This window comes from Ciconia boyciana, chromosome 10, assembly GCF_034638445.1.
Source record: "Ciconia boyciana chromosome 10, ASM3463844v1, whole genome shotgun sequence".
In the NCBI taxonomy this organism is placed as follows: Eukaryota; Metazoa; Chordata; class Aves; order Ciconiiformes; family Ciconiidae; genus Ciconia; species Ciconia boyciana.
In genome coordinates this window covers 28,061,256-28,081,819 of record NC_132943.1, presented here as the reverse complement: position 1 = coordinate 28,081,819, position 20,564 = coordinate 28,061,256, and the positions used below count along the sequence as shown (strand labels likewise).

The 20,564-nt window shown below is 35.9% G+C and overlaps 1 protein-coding gene across 3 annotated transcripts in view; it reads left to right on the top strand.

Moving 5' to 3' along the window:
• CERKL (CERK like autophagy regulator) overlaps nucleotides 1-20,247 on the top strand; it is a 58,995-nt gene extending 38,748 nt beyond the window's left edge. For all 3 annotated transcript variants that reach the window (XM_072874258.1, XM_072874257.1, XM_072874256.1), the window contains 10 exons: nucleotides 958-1,021; nucleotides 5,364-5,506; nucleotides 11,657-11,731; nucleotides 13,193-13,370; nucleotides 13,651-13,719; nucleotides 14,011-14,039; nucleotides 14,125-14,233; nucleotides 17,053-17,149; nucleotides 18,389-18,564; nucleotides 19,348-20,247. In XM_072874258.1, the coding sequence (XP_072730359.1) occupies nucleotides 958-1,021; nucleotides 5,364-5,506; nucleotides 11,657-11,731; nucleotides 13,193-13,370; nucleotides 13,651-13,719; nucleotides 14,011-14,039; nucleotides 14,125-14,233; nucleotides 17,053-17,149; nucleotides 18,389-18,564; nucleotides 19,348-19,429 (1,022 nt within the window). In that variant the 3' untranslated portion in view covers nucleotides 19,430-20,247. The remainder of the gene's footprint in view (nucleotides 1-957; nucleotides 1,022-5,363; nucleotides 5,507-11,656; nucleotides 11,732-13,192; nucleotides 13,371-13,650; nucleotides 13,720-14,010; nucleotides 14,040-14,124; nucleotides 14,234-17,052; nucleotides 17,150-18,388; nucleotides 18,565-19,347) is intronic.
• The last annotated feature ends 317 nt before the right edge of the window (nucleotides 20,248-20,564 follow it).

Genomic DNA, 20,564 nt, shown 5'->3' with positions numbered 1-20,564 from the left:
AGGTGTTTTCAGTTCTTGTAAGCAGCATTTGAGTAGTCTGTAGAAATACTGTTAGAACAGGTACAGATACGGAATGATTGTTTTAGACACCAAGACTAATAATTTTAACAGTGTTTAGAAACACTGGAGAAAAGCCTTGAACTATGCTAGCACCAGGGACAGACAAGCATGAAAGATTAATGTAATTTTGCATATAATGATGCACATTCTTACACAAAAAATCCATCTGCAAGTGTCATGTCAGTCAGCAAAAATCTTTGATGGGTGGCTGCAGCTGGGCTGTCTCTTCTGGCAAAGCTGGCCTAGAAAATGCTAAATGTAGTTATGATGCTTTGTGCCATCTGTAGTATGCCAGTTTATCCTGTCTTCACTGGCATTTACAGTACTATATAGGGTACCAGCAAACACAGAGACATCAATGTAGAGTGACAGATTCATTTCCTCCAGAGGCTGTGAACTCTGGTGTATACTTGTGCCACCTTCCTCTGTGTGTTATTCTGTTGTCACTGGTATTTGGCTTGATTTCATACTTCTGTGTTTAACTCCTCATATTTTTGATTTAGCAATTTGCATATCCTAACACAAAGGCAATTAAATTTGATTGATACTGAAATAATTCAGTCTTAACTGAGGATATGCTTACATTTTCCTGAAGTTTACCAACTGTGTGAATGCTAAAACTTGCATTTTGATGCAACAAACATCTTCCCTAATTCTCTGAATTTAAAGGCACTGAATAGCCATGTGTCTGATGGCAGCTGAGTTTTAATGTGTCTTGCCTTTTAGCTAGCGTAACTGTAAAACATACCTTCTCATACTTTTAATGCATTTAATGATTTAAAAAAAAATAATCTGAATTGAATTACTGTGTGTTCCTTATGTTAGAAGGGCAAAAATTTAAAAAAACCTTTTAAATTATCTAATCTTCTGATAATTAAATAATGTTATTTTCCACAGTAACTGAATATGAAGGACATGCTCTCTCAGTACTTAAAGAATGTGAACTCCAGGCATTTGATGGGTAAGTTGGTTAGTGACAATGAATGTTAGTAAACCTCATCACATTAGTTTTTATTTGTATTCCGTCCAAAACTATGCTAGTAGGTATTTCATGAGTTACTCTGTTTCACATATATTAAGCCTGAGAAAATCAGTTCTCATTAGATGCTTTGTTTTTTATTACTTACTGACAAAATATATGTATTTTAAATTCCTAAATGATGGTAAATAAACATAAAGCTTTCTTAAATATGCTTCATGAAAGCTTCAGTCTCTGTATTTGCAAGAATGACACAAGTGCCTTGTATTTCAGTCTATCCATTCAAATGGTTCTTAAGGAGAACATTTTAGCTAAAAGTAACTTGAATGTTTTTTCCGTTAAAAAAAAATAAAAATCATTCAAACTTGAAGTCAAGAGTGAAAATTCATGCTCAATCATTGTTAAAGACCTTGCTATGTGGATTAATCCTGAAATCTTTGGTATTTTTACATTAATCATTCAATAATAGGGTTCAATAATATATAAGAATAGTTTTGCATACTGTGGAAGTCTTACAGCATTCTTACAACTCTTATTGGAATATGCAATATACAAGAAGGCTTAAATAGTGTTTTATAGTCTAATCAATTTCTATTAGTTCTAGAAACTCACAGAGTTAGGTAAGAAAATATATCTGAAAATGTATGTGTGTATTCCAGATTCTGAGGATAATTTGTTTCCAATTAAGACATGCCTTTTGGGGTGCTAGCTGGGGAACCAGTTTGTCCTGTGGAGCAGATATGAAGACAGAGAAGAAAAAGCCTGGGTTGTATCTTCTTGCACAAACCCCTTCTACTCTGAGTCGTATTTGAGTTGTTTCATTTTTGATCATTGGGTAGAGTCACTGGAGTCCTCCTCCTGTAAGAATTCTCTCCAGCAGCCAGAACTAAGGGGAAATAGGAACAGAAGCTGGAAGAAACACCCTTAAGTCACAATGATGCTAGGATTTCCAAGGTGAAAAGATCCCTGGCCTTTCTAAGTTAGCTGTTTAAGTGTTGGGTTTTTTTCTCATGTGGAAATTAAGTAACTTTTATTATCAGAGTTTATGAGCAAAAATGAAATTTCTGAAGTGTTTGAAAAATGAGTTTTATAACTTCTCGAATACCCTGGCTGCTATCTATGTACTCATTCAATAAAGCACAATACAGAAAAATATGCTATTAAATATCTAACTTGGGATGCTTTCTACAGAGACTGATAGGCTGAGGCCAGAATTCATGTTACCCTAAAGGTCTGATAATTTGAAAAAGCAAGCTACAAAACATCACTGATCTCTCTCTTCTCCGTTATCTTTAGAGTTGTTCTTAAGAACAGGGAGAGAATATTTGAAATTGGGATTTGCTTTTTCAAATTGTTCAAAGGCTTCTAGCGTGCTTTTGATTATGGTCCTGTGAAGTCCTTTGTGACTTCCCTGTTGCTGTCTAGCCTAAGAATTTTTACCATAGATATAAAAATCTTATAGGCCCCCAAAACCATCTCAGTCATCCCCAAATAAAATTTTAATGATAATTTTGGTTTATTGAAAATTAAACCAGAAAATGTATGGGATCTGGTTTGAATTGAAAATTAACTCCACAACAATGACACTGTCCTATTGATGAAAAAATTATGCTTTTAGCAATTCTAGCAGCCACCTGACATAATGTCTTTTCACTATTTCCATTAAGTCTTGAGAAGTTTTACTTGTCTCTTGAGCAGCATTGCTTGTGACTTGGCAGGCTTCAGTTCTTCCCTGTTTTGCTCTGGCTTCCTGTCGAGTTTTGTTCAAGTCAAATACTATATCTGTCACTTAGTTCCCTGTTCAGAAAATAGGATAGCACTTCTGTACCTCCCTTTAGATGTGTCAGTCACTGTATGTGGTGGTAAGAGGTAAGGTAGTTTTTGTGCTATTTCTACATGGCAGAGTTCACGTAGACCTGATCCGCATTGCCCAAGCTCGGAAGCAACTGGAGGTGAGTTAGGTGTGGACTGAAGGCCATGCCTGCGTGCATTAGTCTGCTGCTCTAACTCAGCTCGTGCTTTTCAAGTGTTTCCTATTTCAGATTGACTGAAAGCTACTTCAAGTAAAAATGTATAAAGGGCAAGACATGACAGTTTTTTATTAATTACAGTAGGTAAGCAGTATAGCAACATACCATTTCTGATCTTGAATTTCTCTCTAAGAGAGTTACGGTTCCTTCCATGTTAAACAGCATATGAAGTAAATTGAAGCTTATGATTTGCAGTAGTAAATTGGAAGTTTGTATCTCAGTGCTTTCTGTAAGCAATACTGCTATGTTTTAATTCTTTGTCAAAGCTGTTTGTTTCTGTATATTATTTCTTTTCTCTGATTTCTCCAGTTCCTGCTCTGTTTTGCAAGATCATAAGCATATGTCATATATCTCATATACTCCACCTTTTTTGCTATCCACTTTTTTTTTGCTTACCGACACTGGAAACTTAGGTACTTTGCCAACTTGTCAGTGTACTTTTTTCCCCTGCCTTGGGGCCAAGCCTTGGTGACAGAGAGAGAGAGTGCATTTGTGATGCTGCTATCTCAGCTGCATTTTCTTGTTCGTATGGTGACTGAAATACACAATATACATGCATGTATTTCTTCCCTAATCAGGAGCCTAAGGTATGATGGATATTGTTTAGAGTAGCCCAGATTAGTCAGACTTTAGTGAATAGTTGATTAAGAAACTTGTGTCTGATGGTTAGACTGATGGTTAGACAGATGTTTCTTCCTCTAAGAAGCCTTCTTCAAGGTCTTAGTCAAATTTGTTTGCTCAAGACTTTCTACTCCTTATGCGGAGCAGGTTCTTGCTGATTAGCTTTGGAATCCCTGGTCCCTGACAGTATCTCTCTTTCCAGCCAAAAAGGCAGCTCTTTATGATTAATGCTAAATTAATAAAAATTAAAGTTAGCAGCATTTTTATGTTATTCTTTGGCCTCTCCATCTATTTCCAATAACAACAAACACAGCCCCCCAAAATCAGAAGAAAATATATCTGTTTTCAAAAGTTTTAATAGCCAGAAGACAATCCACATAAGTCCTTCCAGGTGTGCAATTTATCAGACTACAAAGATTAACTGTTTTTGCTGCTGTGGCAGAAACTTTTAAGCCTAGGAATAAACCAATCTAAACCGAAAATGAGACAGAAGACAGGAGATGACTCCTGATTACGAGCAGGAAGAAAATGTGCTCCAAACTTTTGCTATATACTCTTTCTTTGGTTGGTTTTTGGTGGGGATTTTTTTGTTTGGTTGGTTTTTTTGTTGTTGTTTTGTTTTTTGTTTTTATGTGGGCAGGGTTTAGCTAGATAGAGGAAACATTCCTAAAAATTTAGAAATTAAAAAATAGCTAGGAAATAATAATAGGAACTGAAAAAAAAAAGTTAAAGGATAAATTAATTTAAACATTTAATAACATAATGAGTTTTGGGTTTGTTTTTTTTTTTATAAAGAGCTTACCAGTTTTATCTGGTTGAATTATTGGACATAGTTTCACAACTGCGTTCATATAGATATATGAAAAAAAGGTATTTTAAGTAAGTGCCTCCTAAAGTAAATCCGACATTTATACTGTAAATGCTTGGAAAGTACTATTACTATTTTTATCATTAAAATGTGTTTACCTTAAAAACGTTTAACTTTCAAACATTACTGATTTGGAGAATCACTTTAATAGTTACTTAAATAAACAAAAACACACACAAAAAAGACGTTTGCTGTAACAGAGCTTTTACAGACAAATGCATTCCTCTGTATAGCCACAGCAGGTGGGAGTTTAATTACATGCTCCAGAAGCAGTGATTAAGTACCTTCATGCAAAGGATTGCTGGCACTAGGGCTTTATACCTTGCTAAATCCCTCAACTGCCTCCATAGTGTGTGGAATTAGCTGTTTTCAAGTATTTTTAACTTTATTGTAAGATTTGGTGAGTTGTTATTATACGGGCAATTAAAAAGCATTGGAATGCTTGTGTGGGTCAGCATTGAAAGATTTAAAGAACTTTTCCACCGAGGCCCTTGAGCATGTGCTTAACTCTTCCATCTGATCAGTTCACGTGCATAACGTGTGATAAGGCAAGAAATACTTTGTAAGTCGTTAAATATATTTACTCCTACTCAGATAGGAGAAAGCAGAAATAAGGATGCTTATATCTTGTTAGTTAACATTCACTGATCTGACAGGGAAGCCCTAGCTTGTTCTTAAAGAAAGAATGGTGTTTAGCTGTTCAAAATATCATGATGTAGATGGTGTGTGACAGCTGCCTTCCACTTGTTTGCTCAGCTATGGAAAAGTTTATTTTGAACTCTTTAGCATTTTTGTTTTGTAATAGGGTAGTTTGTGTTGGTGGAGATGGATCTGTCAGTGAAGTTGCTCATGGTCTACTACTTAAAGCCCAGATAGATGCTGGGAAAGACACAGACTACATACCAACGCCTGTCAGAGCACCGGTTCCTCTTGGAGTAATACCAGCAGGTGAGACTGAAAGGTACTGTTACATTTTGTAAGTCATCTGTGTTAAGTCCCTCTGGCATGTTTTACAGTTTTGGCTACTAAAGGCAGTTCTTGGTGCTAAAGCTTCAGTTACTTAAGGAAGCTATTGAATAAATGTCCTAAATTAGTGATTTACATTGATTACAAATGACTAGATTTTAAATCATTATGATAATTTATAGTAATGGCACAGATGAGCTCTTTGCCTAAAGGAAGAAGCTCAGGAAGAAGCAAACTAAAATAATTTTCAGCTGATCCATGCAAAGATCAAGTTTTGCCCTTATTTGCTGCCAGAAATGATACCAAATGAAAAATTTGTTTTCTAGAATTTCCTTAATAGAAGCCATGCTGTTTCACTCCTCCTTCCAGTTTTCTTGGCAGGATTCTCTGTTGGATTCATGCTTAGGGTCTATTTTTAAATGGTGTCCCAGGAATATATTTTGTGGATTATATTAAAAAAGAAATAATACTGTGCGCACAAAACTGCTTTCTCTCTCCTTTACTTCTACAGACCAGAAAATTTATGCATCTCTCTTGAAAAATCCTCTTGCTCCTTTTGTTAACTTGTACTTGCATCTTGTGGTGTGGTTTTTGTTTGTTTGTTTTGGGGGGGGTGTGTGTCCCTTCTCCTCCCAATTTTTGTATTTGCCCTTCTCAGAGTGTAAGTTGGGCCAGGCAGGAAGGCTTAGCTAGAATTAGTACAGGCAAGGTTGATTCTGGACTGGTATATGAATCGCTTCTCTTTAAAAGAGGAGGGGTATTTTTGCATGGACACTACCCTCTGTTGTGGACGTTGATGTGTGACTACTTGATGTAATTTCTCTGAGGTTTTTATCTAGCAAGGAAAAAATTCCTGCAGCCAGGTGAATAGCAAATCATTGTGTTCAGTTTTCTACAAAAAAAGGAGCAAGTTGCTTCTGAACTGAGCAAACAGGTTCTAAGTGCTCTGACTTGCCGTGTGCTTCTAAAAGCAGCATTAAGACAGGGACTAGTTGCTTGTAAAAATGCAAGATTACACTAGCTTTTTTCAAGTTAAAAAACCCGTTGGAAATGTATTGGTAAAAGGTACAGTAATCTCAAAGACGTGAAGCAAATGAGTTTTAGTACGGCAGTTGGACCATCACTTATCCCTTCAGTTGCTGTGAGTATCTTGATGGTGTTGAGATGGAATCTCTCCAGCACTTGACTCCATGCTGTTTGGGCATACTTAGGTCACTGTGCCTCATTATTGGTGCTTAGTCTGTTCTGTTTAAGACAAATACATCATGATCAAAAAGGATTCGTAAACCCAAAAGAATGCTGTATGGCTTGTTACACAGAATGCCATAGACTTTGTTAAAAGAGGGTGAGAACAATTTATAGAATGATAGTGTGAGAAACTCCTTAATAGGGTCTTAAAAATAATCTGTAGCTTATTTTATTTCCATATTACTGATATTCCAAAAAGTAGTCAGTGAGAAAACAGGTAAGTATACTTGTGTACATGAAGAAGATGGAACTCAATGGTCAATTAATTCCCCGCCCCTTCCACCCCCCCAGATCCATTGTACCAAATTATTAGGATTCTCCAGCCGAGTAAAACAGAACCTGTATTATGGGATAGCATTATCTGAGTGGCTTAAAATCCGGTTTTAGCCTCTGTTCGAAGTAGTTAAGACAGCATTTTGAAGTTTCAGCCAAGTTGACGGGAAGGAGCTGCTCTCGAAACAGTTTCCCTCCTGAAGAGAAAGGTCCAGAGGGGAGGGCGTTGTTAGTGGATACTCTTCTGAGCTACCTTATTCTGGTCCAGATGAAGCGGCTGAGATGGGGGGAAGCCTGCAGTTGCACTGCTGGCCATTACCAGGAGTGTGTGTTGCTATGGGAACTACTGCTAAGGAACTGTACGGAGGGGGAACGGGAGAAAGGGGAGGGGGGCTGGAAGGACATTAAAAAAGCTATCCAGTTGTTACAGAACAAGGGACAATCTATATCTGATGACTGGGAACCTCTTGGTCCTAAATGGTTCATTTAAATAAATTCATGATTTCCAATTAATTCAGAAAATAAAATATTACTGAGGGACTGTTAATTTCTGTGATATTTCAGGCAAAGAACCAAAATGTTGGTGCAGTTTTCATCAGAATTTTAGCTATGCTTGACTAGGAAGTCATTACATCACATTTATCTGTTTGGATGGGGGAGACATTAACAGCCTTATGAATATTCATGTTGTCTGGTTAATTAAGTTAATTGTACTGCAGAAGTGCTTGCACTTCCAAGGACAATTTTTTTCTCTACAATTTCTGTTTGGTACCTTCATCAGTCATGCTTTACATGACCTGCAGATACTTTGTCCTTACTGTCATGCTTTTGCACGTTTCATAGGAAGTGTTTGTAATGTCACGAAAATGGGTTAATATTTTGAACAGAATTATATTTTTTGAATAATAAAATCTTCTTTGTTTCCGTTTAAAAAAAATGTCGGTGGCAGAGATGCTGGAGTTGTATGGATGAAACCTTTTTACAGTAAATTGAGTAGTTGGAGTAAGATCTAAAAATGTGACTGTTAGTAATCTGTGAGGGGTGCAAGCCCATATGTGAGCATCAAAGGAAGTTACTAGTCTCTGAAGTAATACGATAGTGTTCAGGGGAACCTTCTTGTTTTTGGTAAATAATATTCCAAGCTTACATAGGGGAGAAAAAGGTTTAGATGACTCGGGAAGACGAATAATGGCATTAAAACCACTATTATTGAATGACCACTTAAATCGGCAAAGCTTATATTCTAATATTTTTTGTACGATAACTTTCATTGTTTTGGTTCTGTTTATAAGCTATTTTGTTTGTGTGTGTGTGTGTGGCATCCTGCTTGTATAGGACCCAGGTAATGAGACACATTATTCAGTCATTACTGGGATCAAAATGCTGTTAGGCATGTATTAAGCGTTTTTTTTGGAGAAGGTGATGGTACTCGCTACTGCAAAACTGCGCATGTTCTAGATCTTCAACTTGTGGAAGGTTGGATGCATTGCTTATGTTTTTGAACACAGGCAGAACTTGTTTTATTTCCCCAGGAGTCATGAAACAGTAGGGCTTTGCCTTGTTTACTTCTGCAAATGTTAATGAGCTCCACAGATTTAAGGGAAGGATGCAATTACTTGTGCCTATCCTGTTTAGTAAGAATGAGATTTAACTCTCATTAAAGTCGGTATGAAGATTGGTATTGACTTCAGCTGTGGTCATTTGTTATCTTGCTGCCATCTGTATTGATAAATTACTCTTACTTAAATGAGGAATCCCAGTTTTAAGACATACCAAGCCTGATCTTCAGAAGTACATTCTGCCTTGTGCTCTTTTATTACCTTGATCTTCAGTGACAAAGAAAATACTTTTTCAGAATAACAGCTTCCCTGTTGTCATTTTACAAGAAATAAACACGATTTGCATGACTTGTAATGATCTGCTCTTTGTGTGTATGATTTCCTTTGTTTTGGAGAGGTTCCCATAAAAGTTGATAAGAGCTGGAAACATTTGATTGAAGGAAATATTTGATTATTTTTGAGCTACTTCTTTAGCTAGCTTCACTGGCTAAGCAGAATTGGTTGAATCTAAAGGTTGAATGTTGTAAGTCATTCAAACATGAAATGGTGTTGGGCATATACTTGTGATTATACTTGGCATTATTCTGTGAAGAATTGCTTTTTAGGTCAAACCTAATTTTTTGTCCCTGAATTTTCCTTATAGAACTGTATTTTATGTTCAGTGAATTGAAAAACCCACTATTTTGCAAAGTAAATTGTACCTAGAGCTACATTTTTGCCTTTTCTTTTTTATGCGTACTGTACAGAAAGGGAAGTTCAAATTACTTTTAGTTGAGTTGTTGGATATAAATTATTGGATATAAATGATGGAAATTGTAATATTCTTGATACACTAACAGGAAGTCTAGTTTATTTAGAGAGACTTTCTTTTGGGAGAAAAAAGGCAAAGACTTGCATTTAGCTTTTGAAGTTGTCAGTTTATTCTTCTTTCAAAGTACTTCATAACCCCAATTTGCTGGGTTTATTTAAATATTTTTTTAGGAAAAGGAGAAAGAAATTAATAGTATAGTCACCTATAAAATTCTGAGAAATATCTGAATGAAATTACTTTTTTTTTTTAATTGTTCAAAGAATAAATCCGTACAAAACCTGATTTCTTCCATGTACCACTGGAGATGTAAACTTCAAAGAATGTTTTGTATCTATTATCTTAATAGATGTACCACACTTATTTCCTTCACGTAGTAGGAACCCTGAGAGCCTTACTCAGAGCTCCTCTCTCTGACATTAGGAAGGCTTTCCATGAGGTTCTGAGTATTCTGAATTACTTCCAGAGGCTAAGGTGCTCTAAGGATGTAACGTGCTCTGTGAGATACTGAGAGACAACTCCCAGTTATTTTACAAATTCTTATTCAGATAAATTATTGGAAAAAATCAAAGCATATACTCCTGAATAAGAATGACAAGATGCCTTTAGAGGTTTGTAACTATATACATCAGTCTTCCCAAATTTAGTATTTTTTTTTCTACCACAAATGTGACATCAAAGATTGCAGATTTTGGGGATGAACATAATTTTTCAGTCTGGTACATGATGCTTTTAAAGTGCTTCATAAAATATTGAGTGCCTCTTGTTTGAAATGTGATAGTCTTTCCCTTTCCTCTCTTCTCTCCCTCACTTTTGAAAGACAAGTTTAAATGCTTCCATAAAACTTAAGGCAAATTTAGCATCCAGAATTGTCTATTGCTGCTGTAACATTTTAAATAATTCAAGCAACAAGAAAGTGATTTGAAAAATCTAACTGAACTCTTTCCTCCATGGAATGTTAGGTTCTAAATTATTCTTTTGTAATTTTTGTTATTTTAATTAATCTGTTATTGAATTATTCATCCCTTAATCAGTGATATGAAGCAGCTCAATATTCTGCCTGCTTGGTGGCAGGCCCTGGTTCTTTATTTTTGCAGAGGTGAATCCTATGGCCCTGCTGCTTGGCTAAGAAACACCAGAGAGGCGATCGATGAGAAAAATCAACTTGAAATTCTGTTAAAACTATACCCATTTAGGAAAGATGCAACCATTCCTTGTTCAGGATTTTAAAAATAAATGGCTATTTAAAAGTCAGCTGATACACAGATACAGAATGTCCTATATATTAAAGCAGAAGGGCAAAATTTACATGTATATCCATGTTTCTTACACAGGTAAAGTGACTTGACTTATCAGTCACCACCAAACATGGGTCTCCAGAACCATGCTGCTTTCTTTTACAAACTGATAGCTAGCTTTCCACTCTCTCTTCCAACTCCATGCTCACATTGCTAGTTCTTGACTTTTTTTTTTTTCCTATTTACCAGTGCTACTTATTCCGTTGTTTCAAAATAAATTAATCTCCTCTATCCAGTGACTAGTATTACAACTGGTCTGCCAATGTCCAGGCAACGACAAAGACAAGTTAGATGGGTCAATTTTAATGCACTGAGTGCAAGTCAAGAATTCGTCAGACACGCGTCAAATTCTACGTTCTCTCTGTTTTTCAGTCATTAATGTGTCCTCATATGTAAAGCTGATGTGCAGTTATTAATTTTATTCACTATTGCTTCTAAGAATCTAAAATGTAGCCTTCAAGATGCACAGCAGCTATCTTAGACTAGATCTGGTAGAATTTTGTCTGGGAAACGTACAGTTTTGCACTGGCTGGGTATTGTATTATTTTTCCAACTTAAAAATATCCCCCAAATATATCTTATTAGATAATCTGCCTTCTAGTACAGTTCCTCAGCACAGCACTTAGGTGTAGAAGAAGTGATCTTTAGGTTGAGAAAAACAAAAGCCAATTTCGGCAAAGCTTCCCCCACCTTCCCCCATTGGTCTTTATGGCACTTATGAATGAATTTGTAGAGGATTTTATAGACCTCTGGCAGTTTTAATGGTTTTAATTTGTACTATTTGTCATTTCTGCTGTTAGCAAGACTAAGTAATTTGTTGGGAGGCTTTCTTTTTCTAAAAATGCAGTATATGTCTCAGTTTCTTGATTCAAAAAATGTATATATTTTTTTTTCTTGCTATTCTATATCTCTCGATTTTTACAATAGTTTATGTTCGCTTTTACAGGTACTACTAATATTTTGGCCCACACTCTCTATGGTATTAAGCATGCAGTGACTGCAACGTTACACATTGTAATGGGTAAATATTTTTATATACCTTATCAGATTTTAAATAACGAAGCAGCATTTAGAAGTTTGCCATAACCAGTGGTTTAATAAAGGCATGCCATTATGCTATATCACTGTAAACTATATTGTAAGACTTTTAAACCCAAATGATTCTATCCTGATTTCTAGTGTACTGGAAAGGTTATGATTCTTTGAGTATAGTTTAGTAGCAAAGGTTGTGAACCTCATCTGGTGGTAACTAAAATCTGCCATGGAATAATGTCTGATTTTGGCATTCATGCCCTATTACTGATGTTCTTTTAATGCAAAACGTAACCTTTTCCAGACTTGATTGTGTGAATAGTGTTACGCTCTGTGTGTTATGCAATGATTGGTTGCAAAATCACTTGATTATTTTAATTTCATGTACCTGCTGAAGACAATAGGAAAATACAAAATACTTTCAGCTTGAGGAAGTGGTTAGGATTAGACTTTTCAGGAAAGTATTGTCATATTTCTGAGAAAGTATCATTCATCTTACTAGCTACGTGTGCATTTCTTTTAAATACTAACAGTTTCCATAAGAAAGCTTTATTAGTAGAAAAAATTGTCTCTCTTGCCATTTGGTCTGCACAATAAATAGGTTTTTGAATGTGAAAATGTAATTATGCTAAAAGGGAAAACTGGGTTGCTAGTGCAAACCCTATTTTCAGGTCTTAGGAAATAGCAAATACGTAGTTGAGCAATGTTAATATTTCTCTCAAAGCAATTTTTCTTTAGGTTACGCTATTTTTTTCCCAAATAAAAAGAGAGAATAATGGGGAAGGTCCATCTTGAGTATCTATTTTCTAGACCATGCAGTTAGCAATGGAAGAGCCTTTGCTCTGTTTCTTGGATAGTAATAGACAAGCCTTTACAGGCAAAATCTAGAACTGTCTGTTTTAATCACAGACACCCAATCTAATGGAAACCACCCAGGTTCTATTACAGAAAAAAAATTATATACCCTATCTTGAACAGAATTAGATGTCTAAATTCTATAACTGTAAACATAAATACATTTAAAACCTATATTCAAAAGCTCCCATATCTCCTCCAGTACAATGTTCAGTCATTACAAATATTTGGTGAAATGGTTGCAAATATTTATGTAGCAATATTACATTTTCTTTGATACTAATTGTTGAAAATTTGAATAGAATTAAGAGTCAGACCCTTTGCAGTCTGAGGAAGTAGCTGAATTTTCCCCATAACTTTTTTTATCATTTTGAACTATCTGAATGTTGTTCTCTGAAATGACTACTTTTATAGAGTCTTAATTATATCTAGATTGATTCTGGTTTCCATTGGTAAAACTTGACTTCCTAAAGAGAGAAGAGTCTGGAGGTTTTTTCCCCACAGCTAAATTAGGTGAAAAAGAAATGGTAAGTTGTATTCTGTTTGAAATACAGATGTTATTTGTATTTTCTGATCTTTACCTTTGAAATTTTAGGACATATTCAACCAGTAGATGTCTGTACTTTCAGTACTCCAAGCAAGCTTTTGCGGTTTGGGTTCTCAGCTATGATTGGGTTTGGTGCAAGGACTCTCGCTTTGGCTGAAAAACACCGTTGGATGCCCTCCAGTCAGCGGAAGGATTTTGCTTTTATCAAAACACTGGCAGATCTCAAGTATGCCATGAGCTGTTATATTTTTCTAGTATTTCTCATTTTCCTGAGGAAAATGCAATAACCAATGTGGTAAAAATATAGACAACAGTAGTTTAGCTATCTTGACTTCTTAATTGCAGACAGATTTAACTCAGATACGATGTATATCCCTCTTACAAGTTAAAGAGGAGATAAATTCTGTATATTCAGTATCTCCTTAAAATCATCTTAACTTGGATAAAAGTCTGTCTAGCAGTCAGAATATTGGTTTACACGATAGTAAATACCAATACTTTTCTAGGCCAGAGGAATGTGAATTATCATTTCTACCTCTACAAATTCCCCAGGAAGACTCTCATGAGAATGACAGGTAAGTAAAACAGTCAAACAATTCCAAAGCTACAAAAATATGTGTCTTTAAAGGTAAAATTGTACAAATCCTTAATTTTGTTCAGATTTGATCATCAGGTAAAACAATCTTTTTTAAAAAAAAAAAAAAGATTTATTTTGACAACTGCTTCCACTCAGTATTACTGGTTTGTTCAGCTGCTCCGTTAATCCTTTCTTCCATTAAGATCTTACTTTTTTCCTAAAGTAGATGTTGTTTAAATGTGCTAAAATTCCTTTAAATTATTTTACCTACATGTTTCCACCTTTTTAGAAAGAAGAAAGAGCAAATGAAAAAAAAGGGTGAGTTTTTGCTCTTATGATTATTTAAAAGCTAACTGTGGCTGGTTAAACTGGAGTAATATAGAATTACTCTGTTATATTTTAGGTAGCAAGGATCAATGGCACAAAATTCAGGGTCACTTCCTGAATGTGAGCATTATGGCAATCCCTTGTCTGTGTTCAATGGCACCAAGAGGCTTGGCACCTAATACGAGGTCAGTAGGGGTTTAGAGAATTAGTCATGTCTATAAATTCTGACATCTTACCTTAAGACCTTGGCTTTTCTGAGAATACGAGCTTGTGTTTAGGTAGTCTAGACCCTCAGGAATGGGGGAGGGAGCATGGACTGCAGCAGACTCGATAATCCCAGGAACTGTAATCAGTTTTTGGATCAGGCAAATAAGGTCAAGCAGTCTAACTAGAATAATGAGTGGATAATTGCTGTGATTAAATTAGTTGGCAAGTCTGACTTAAGTAGTAGTCATCGAGCAGTCATATGTCATAGGATTTGGCTATGTGTAGAAATGTCATTCTTGGATTTTATTCTATTTTTTTCAAATATAAAGGTGCCCCTCCTCATCTGCTTTACAGCCAGCAAAAATGAAGTATGAATCTTTCTCCTCTTATGAAGAACTGAAATTCACACTTGTCTTCTGTCTTTTTTTTTTTACTCCCCTCTCGCCCCCCCTCCATACAACACACTGCCTCAAAAAAGAATGCAGAAACTCATATATATATGTGTGTGTATCTATTAAAAAACCCCAAAACATTCAGGGAAGTTTATGGAATGAATCTGTTTTGTTTCATTTTATTATCATTAGGTGAAAATAGATGTGCCTTAGAATTGATCAGGTATTTTTCTTCAAAATTACTGACTGATCTGGTAGAATTTGACTTCTTGGAAACAATGTAGAAACAAATGTTTTTGTTGAAACTCTTATTGAGAAGTTTTCTTTGCTACAGGGGTCCTCCTAAGCCGCATATACCTCAAGATAGTGCCCTGGTGCTGTCCCCTCTTAGGAACTTACTTTGTTCAGCATTTAGTGTGTTATATACCAGTCAGTAGAAAAATTCTGGCAAGAATGGAAGAAATTAGTCTTTTTTAGCTTTGCTTTCTCTTTCCATCTGTTCTGGCACCTGTTTCTCAGTGACAGAGAATTTTACGACAACTCCACGCATTTATTGAAGGTTTGAATGAGCCTGTTTCTCCCACAGTGTAGTTGCTCAGTGGATCCCCCTATCCTTTCATATAAGGACATCCTTTTCTTTTATCCTCTCTTATTTTTAAAAATAATCTTAGGAGTGCAGTCAGCTAGTAGGGTAGGAAGAGTAGACTCTTCAGACAGGTGCTTCATGTCTCATAGTGAATAGCATCTTGACTGTAAGGCTTTTCAATACAGGAAACATAAGCGTTGCACTGGTTATTAGAGACTCAAGACCCGTTATGAAGCGTCAGCTAAACTCAGTTAGGCTTCTTCACGCTGTCCTATTTTCCCCAAGAGGCGTTTGCCATATGAAGACATCTGAAGTGGAATGAAAGCTTTGATTGCTGCCTGTAACTCTAGTTATACTAGTCTAAATTTGCAGGAACACGTCAAGATACGTTTAACTGTCTGCGCTATTTGAGCCATGTGGGACATTTGTTTCTCACAGCATAGGTGGTGTGCTTCACTGCAGATTGGACTTTCAAGAGAATTAATGAGAATTCTTAGTCATCTTTGAAGATAAAAGGCCATAGTGCCAAACGCATTGCCCAGTAGCCTGCTGTGCCCTTTTATTGCAGCAAATATGATAAGGAGGCAACCTTTTCAATTTCACCATCACTGTTGTCTAAATCAGCAAAGTAATGCTATGCTAGATGACTTGTTTAATGGTTATGTAAAAATTATCTTCCTAGATTGTTCTGTATCATAGTCTGAGAACATTCCTGATGCAGTCGTTTAGTAGCCCGAGAACTATGAGTGGGGAGAGATCTGTGGTGGTAGGCTGGAAGTATTTTTTTTAAACATTCTTAACATATTTTCCAAGCATACATGCTGAATAAATAAATATATATATGTCTGCATATATATTCAGAAGATATGAAATACATCATTTATATATAAAATACAATCTCAGCAGGCATTGTCATGTTCATCAGATACTCTTGTTGAACATTGATCTGTCTCTGTGACTTAAATGGGACTTTGGCATGATTGCATTGAGATTCAGGTTGTTACCTTCTGCAACAAGGTACAGTTGCATTAAGGAATCTGTGCATTGATACGAGCTCATTGTCTGACCCAAATTCTCAAAGATGCTAAAATATCAACGGTGACTGGATGCCTAGAACCATTGAGCATCTGCACTGCAGGTCTCTTCTTCATTAATCTCTAGTATATGACTGTTTTATCCTGTACAAAATTCCCTTCAGTTTTTAACTTTTATGTGCTTTGTGACGTGTAAGTAGAACCATACTGAGAATTGCTAAGAGAGTTTGAATAGCAGCATAGTTGAAGATCAGGATCTATATGTTAAAGCAGCATGTGTGTTACTGGAGGAGGTGAAGGAACGCATCTGCACTGGGTTATAAGACAGGGCTGGGCTTGCATGCATCATGGGAATGGTTTCTTGGTAAAGCTCTGCCTCACAACATTTGTGGTAATCATTATATTTTGCTGGAGAGAAAAGCGTGAAGATAAATTCGTGATCCCTCATGTTTAAAAATCATCTGTTAAGTAGAAAAGCAGTTTTTAAAAATTGTATGTATTATGTTCAATAAATTCTTGATATTGATAAGGGAGTACAATTTTATTATTGCAGTGTATGTTATAAATATATAGATGCTAAATAACCTCAATTGCCTAATTTATATTGATCTACAGAAGGTGGGGTGGTGGGGGGTTTTTTTGGCAAAGAGATTAAAAAAAAATTGAGACTATTCTATTAATTTACTCTTGCTAGGTTCTTTTTTTAAATCTAGATTTTTGAAGAGCCTGTTAAACTTCCAAATTAATGCATTTACTTTTGTGAACTAAGTTGGTCTGCTTTTCAGATTGAATAATGGAAGCATGGCTCTTATTGTTGTACAAAATACTTCTCGAACAGAGTTTATAAAACATCTGAAAAGATACGCCAGCATAAAAAATCAGGTACTGTTAATTTCTTTCTGGTGATTATAAAAAGAACAGTTAATCGTGAAGGTAGACATGCTGTAAGAGTTAACATTAGCATCCTCATAAGGAGACTTAGCTTCCTGTCAGAACACATTAGTCCCCTTTTTATCTGATTTTTTTTTTTCTTTAAATCACTAGACTAATACCGATTAGCCTATTTCAGCCCATCTGTTGTGGTTTAAATTGTATTGGTGTTGGACCATAGTTTTATGGGTGTAAAGCCCTTTCACCACAATAAAGGAAATGCATGCCTTGTTTAAATTTTGTGTGGTACAGAGATCAAGAGCACAGACTGGGGGGGGGCATCATGCAACTCTTTGTAAGAAATAGGTAAAGTCCATAATTTCAGCAGATCCCTGCATGCTATGCTGGCAGCAGTGGATTATGACCATTGATTTTTAGCAGGTATGCATTCCATCTAGTTATGAATGTTTGCAGAAATGTATTTCAAAATTTTGGTCATTATTCTCTCTTTGAAGAGAAAAATGAAGCATCCAAACACGGTGCCTGATTGCTGTCCTAAACACCCGATGCATAGCCTAAGCCTACTGGTACTCATTCAAATGTTTCAGGATTATGTGAAATCACTTTTACAAGCAGGTTTAGGTTTGAATTAGATAACTGTTCGACAGTCAGAGAGTTTGGGGGACAGGTGGATGACAGTTCCATGTGACAGCACTAACAGCTGCATTTGGGCAGTAGTGTATGCTTTCCAGTTATGCTTTTGGAGGAAGGCTTTGCTTTTCTCTCTGCCTTTGTTGTTAGAAATTAGACAAGGAGATGTGGACCCTCCTTTAAACTTACGATGACCATTTACTGGAATTGTAACTAGACTCATTTAGGACAGGATTACTGGTAATGAGGAACAGAGCACAGGAAAAAATCTGCTTGGACCTTCACGTATTCTGAAAGCGTGTGCCATTTTGGCATGTGCAAAATGTACCACCTCACCTGTAAACTGAGCAAGTCTGACATGGGAATGCAAACTGAACACTACCACTTTTTCTGAGGCACTACTTAGGATAAAAATAGCATGTTAATCTAGAAATGCTAGCTGGAATATATAATGCCTCGTGCTCAAAGCTAGAGTTAAGTGTTCCCATTTACTTAAGAAAAAAAAAAAGCAAGCTTTTTAATTTCAAGTAACCCAGTTTGTTGCTAAGCTACCACCTATATCTTTCATCTTCATTTAATATATATCTGTGTTTGGTTTAGTTCAATTTTCCCTTTGTTGAGACCTACACAGTTCAAGAAGTAAAAGTACAACCAAGACTTAAAAGTGGGCTTGATGCCAAAGAAAATACATATTTGAATACTGCTTCTGCAGAAGGAAATTACCCTTGGAATATAGATGGAGACTTAATGAAAGAAGCATCAGAAGTTCATGTTCGGTAAGGCTGTTATGTTTATGGACAGTATATACCTGTAACAGATTAGTACTGCAATCTTAAATGTATGTCATACAGATGACACCAAAATGGATGTTGTAAATACTGTAAGAACAGGACTTTTGTGTGCCTTTGCGCACTGCACAGTCTGGCCCCTTTGCCATTGTTTGGGCCTCTGCCCTGTTGCCTTGTGCCCATCTTTGGAAAGGTTTGTTATGACCCACTTGGCCTTTCCTTTCTGGTGCTTTGTCAGCTTCCAGCTCCACTTCTCCTCCTTCTGCCTGTTACTTTACCGTTCTGTTTCTTGAAGGAGAACAGAAGTACATAAAAGTCTGCGACTCCTGGGAGGAGCTCCTTTTGGGATAAGGATTCCTGCTTGGAAAGAAGTGTGTGTAACCTTAATAAAAACACGTAGTTGTTCAATTGTGGGAAACTTAGTGCTGCTTGAGAATAGGCTCCATATCTAGCATCAAAGAAAGAGAGTAGGAATCCAGTGGAATTAAACGGGCAGTGGCTCATTCTTCTGCAATGCACACAGGAGTAGTTGAAGGCACGGTGCTCAGAATAAGTCTGGTATGTAAAGTAAAAGGCAGACCATGTTCTAGGCTGTATAATACATACTTCTAAAGATGATATTATAGGAATTGTCAAAATGCAATTCACCCGATTTTATTCCATACAGCAGTTTGTACATATTTGTTCTCCCCCCCGCCCCCACCCCAAAAAGTGGCACACCCATTGCATGAGTTAATGAAATTGATGAAGTTTGACTTCCTCACTTCACAGGGTGCATCCTCAACTTATTAATCTCTATGGAGTGAACACTGATGACCTGGAGAGTTCCCAAGCAACATGCAATTGCATATAGAAGGGACACACCGCAAGTCCTGTATTAAAGAATCCTTTTCTCACCTCTATGCACAGCTTTCACTTACTGAATTCAGTTGTTGTAGCAGAAGCTTAACTGGGATGTTTGTAATAGTTCTGGTTTTAAATTTTTGTCATTATATATTTTTCTCAGGTTGTATTTAAATGTAAAGAAACTGTTAGGCTTAACAAGAAAAAATTAAAATTGATTATATTGGTCTCTTATAGGTTTGAGAAGTCTCCATCAGAATAGAATAAAATTTTTTTTTCTTTAAAATTATCCTAGCTTTCGCAATAAATACAGTATGAGATACTTTTAAGTCTGCTGCTGCTATCCATGTTGTCAGGTAACTCCGTTCAATTCGAGCTGGTGAGTAGAGGTATGGTACCACCTCATGCTGAAGAATGGTGGCAAAATATAGATTGATTTTTTTAATCAAGTACTTCCGTTTCTAGGTATCATTTTTAATGTTGCCTTAACGTATTTGCTTTCAAATCGTTTCTAGTCAAACAGTAATACAAAAGAATATGCTGATGTCTTATACGACTTTTCTTCATTGCAATGTATTTTAAAGACTACTCTTTGTACAAAATAAATATTTAAAAGTATTTTATCTATCCTAGAACTGAAGTGATATTGCCACCATCAGGACATTGTACATTCATTTTTTGTCATCCTGGTTTATAAAAGCTAATTGAATTTTGCTTCATATCCTAAGAACAGGGAGCCAACATTTACATGTTAATAATAAAATCTGAATAGGAAGTATACAATTTCTAAGGCAATGTTATCACATGTACTGGCTTATGTAAACTATTTCAAAGACAAATAAAATGCTTTAGTTTCACTTCTTTGCATTGTTTGTACTAAAAAGAATGTTAATGCTTCTTCCAGTATTTGAGGTATATCTTTCACAAGATGCTGTAATATCAAACCAATTTCTGTTCAAAGATATTTTGGTTAAAGTGCAAAAGTTCACTAAAGCCATTTGGAAGATAAGCATTTGGTGTATATTTTCATAGACTTCTTCACATATTTTATTTTGATTTTTTAAAAAATATATATATACATTCATCTGTCCTTACACTGCAGAAGATTTTAGAGAGAAAATTTACTTTACAGTGATCCACATCCT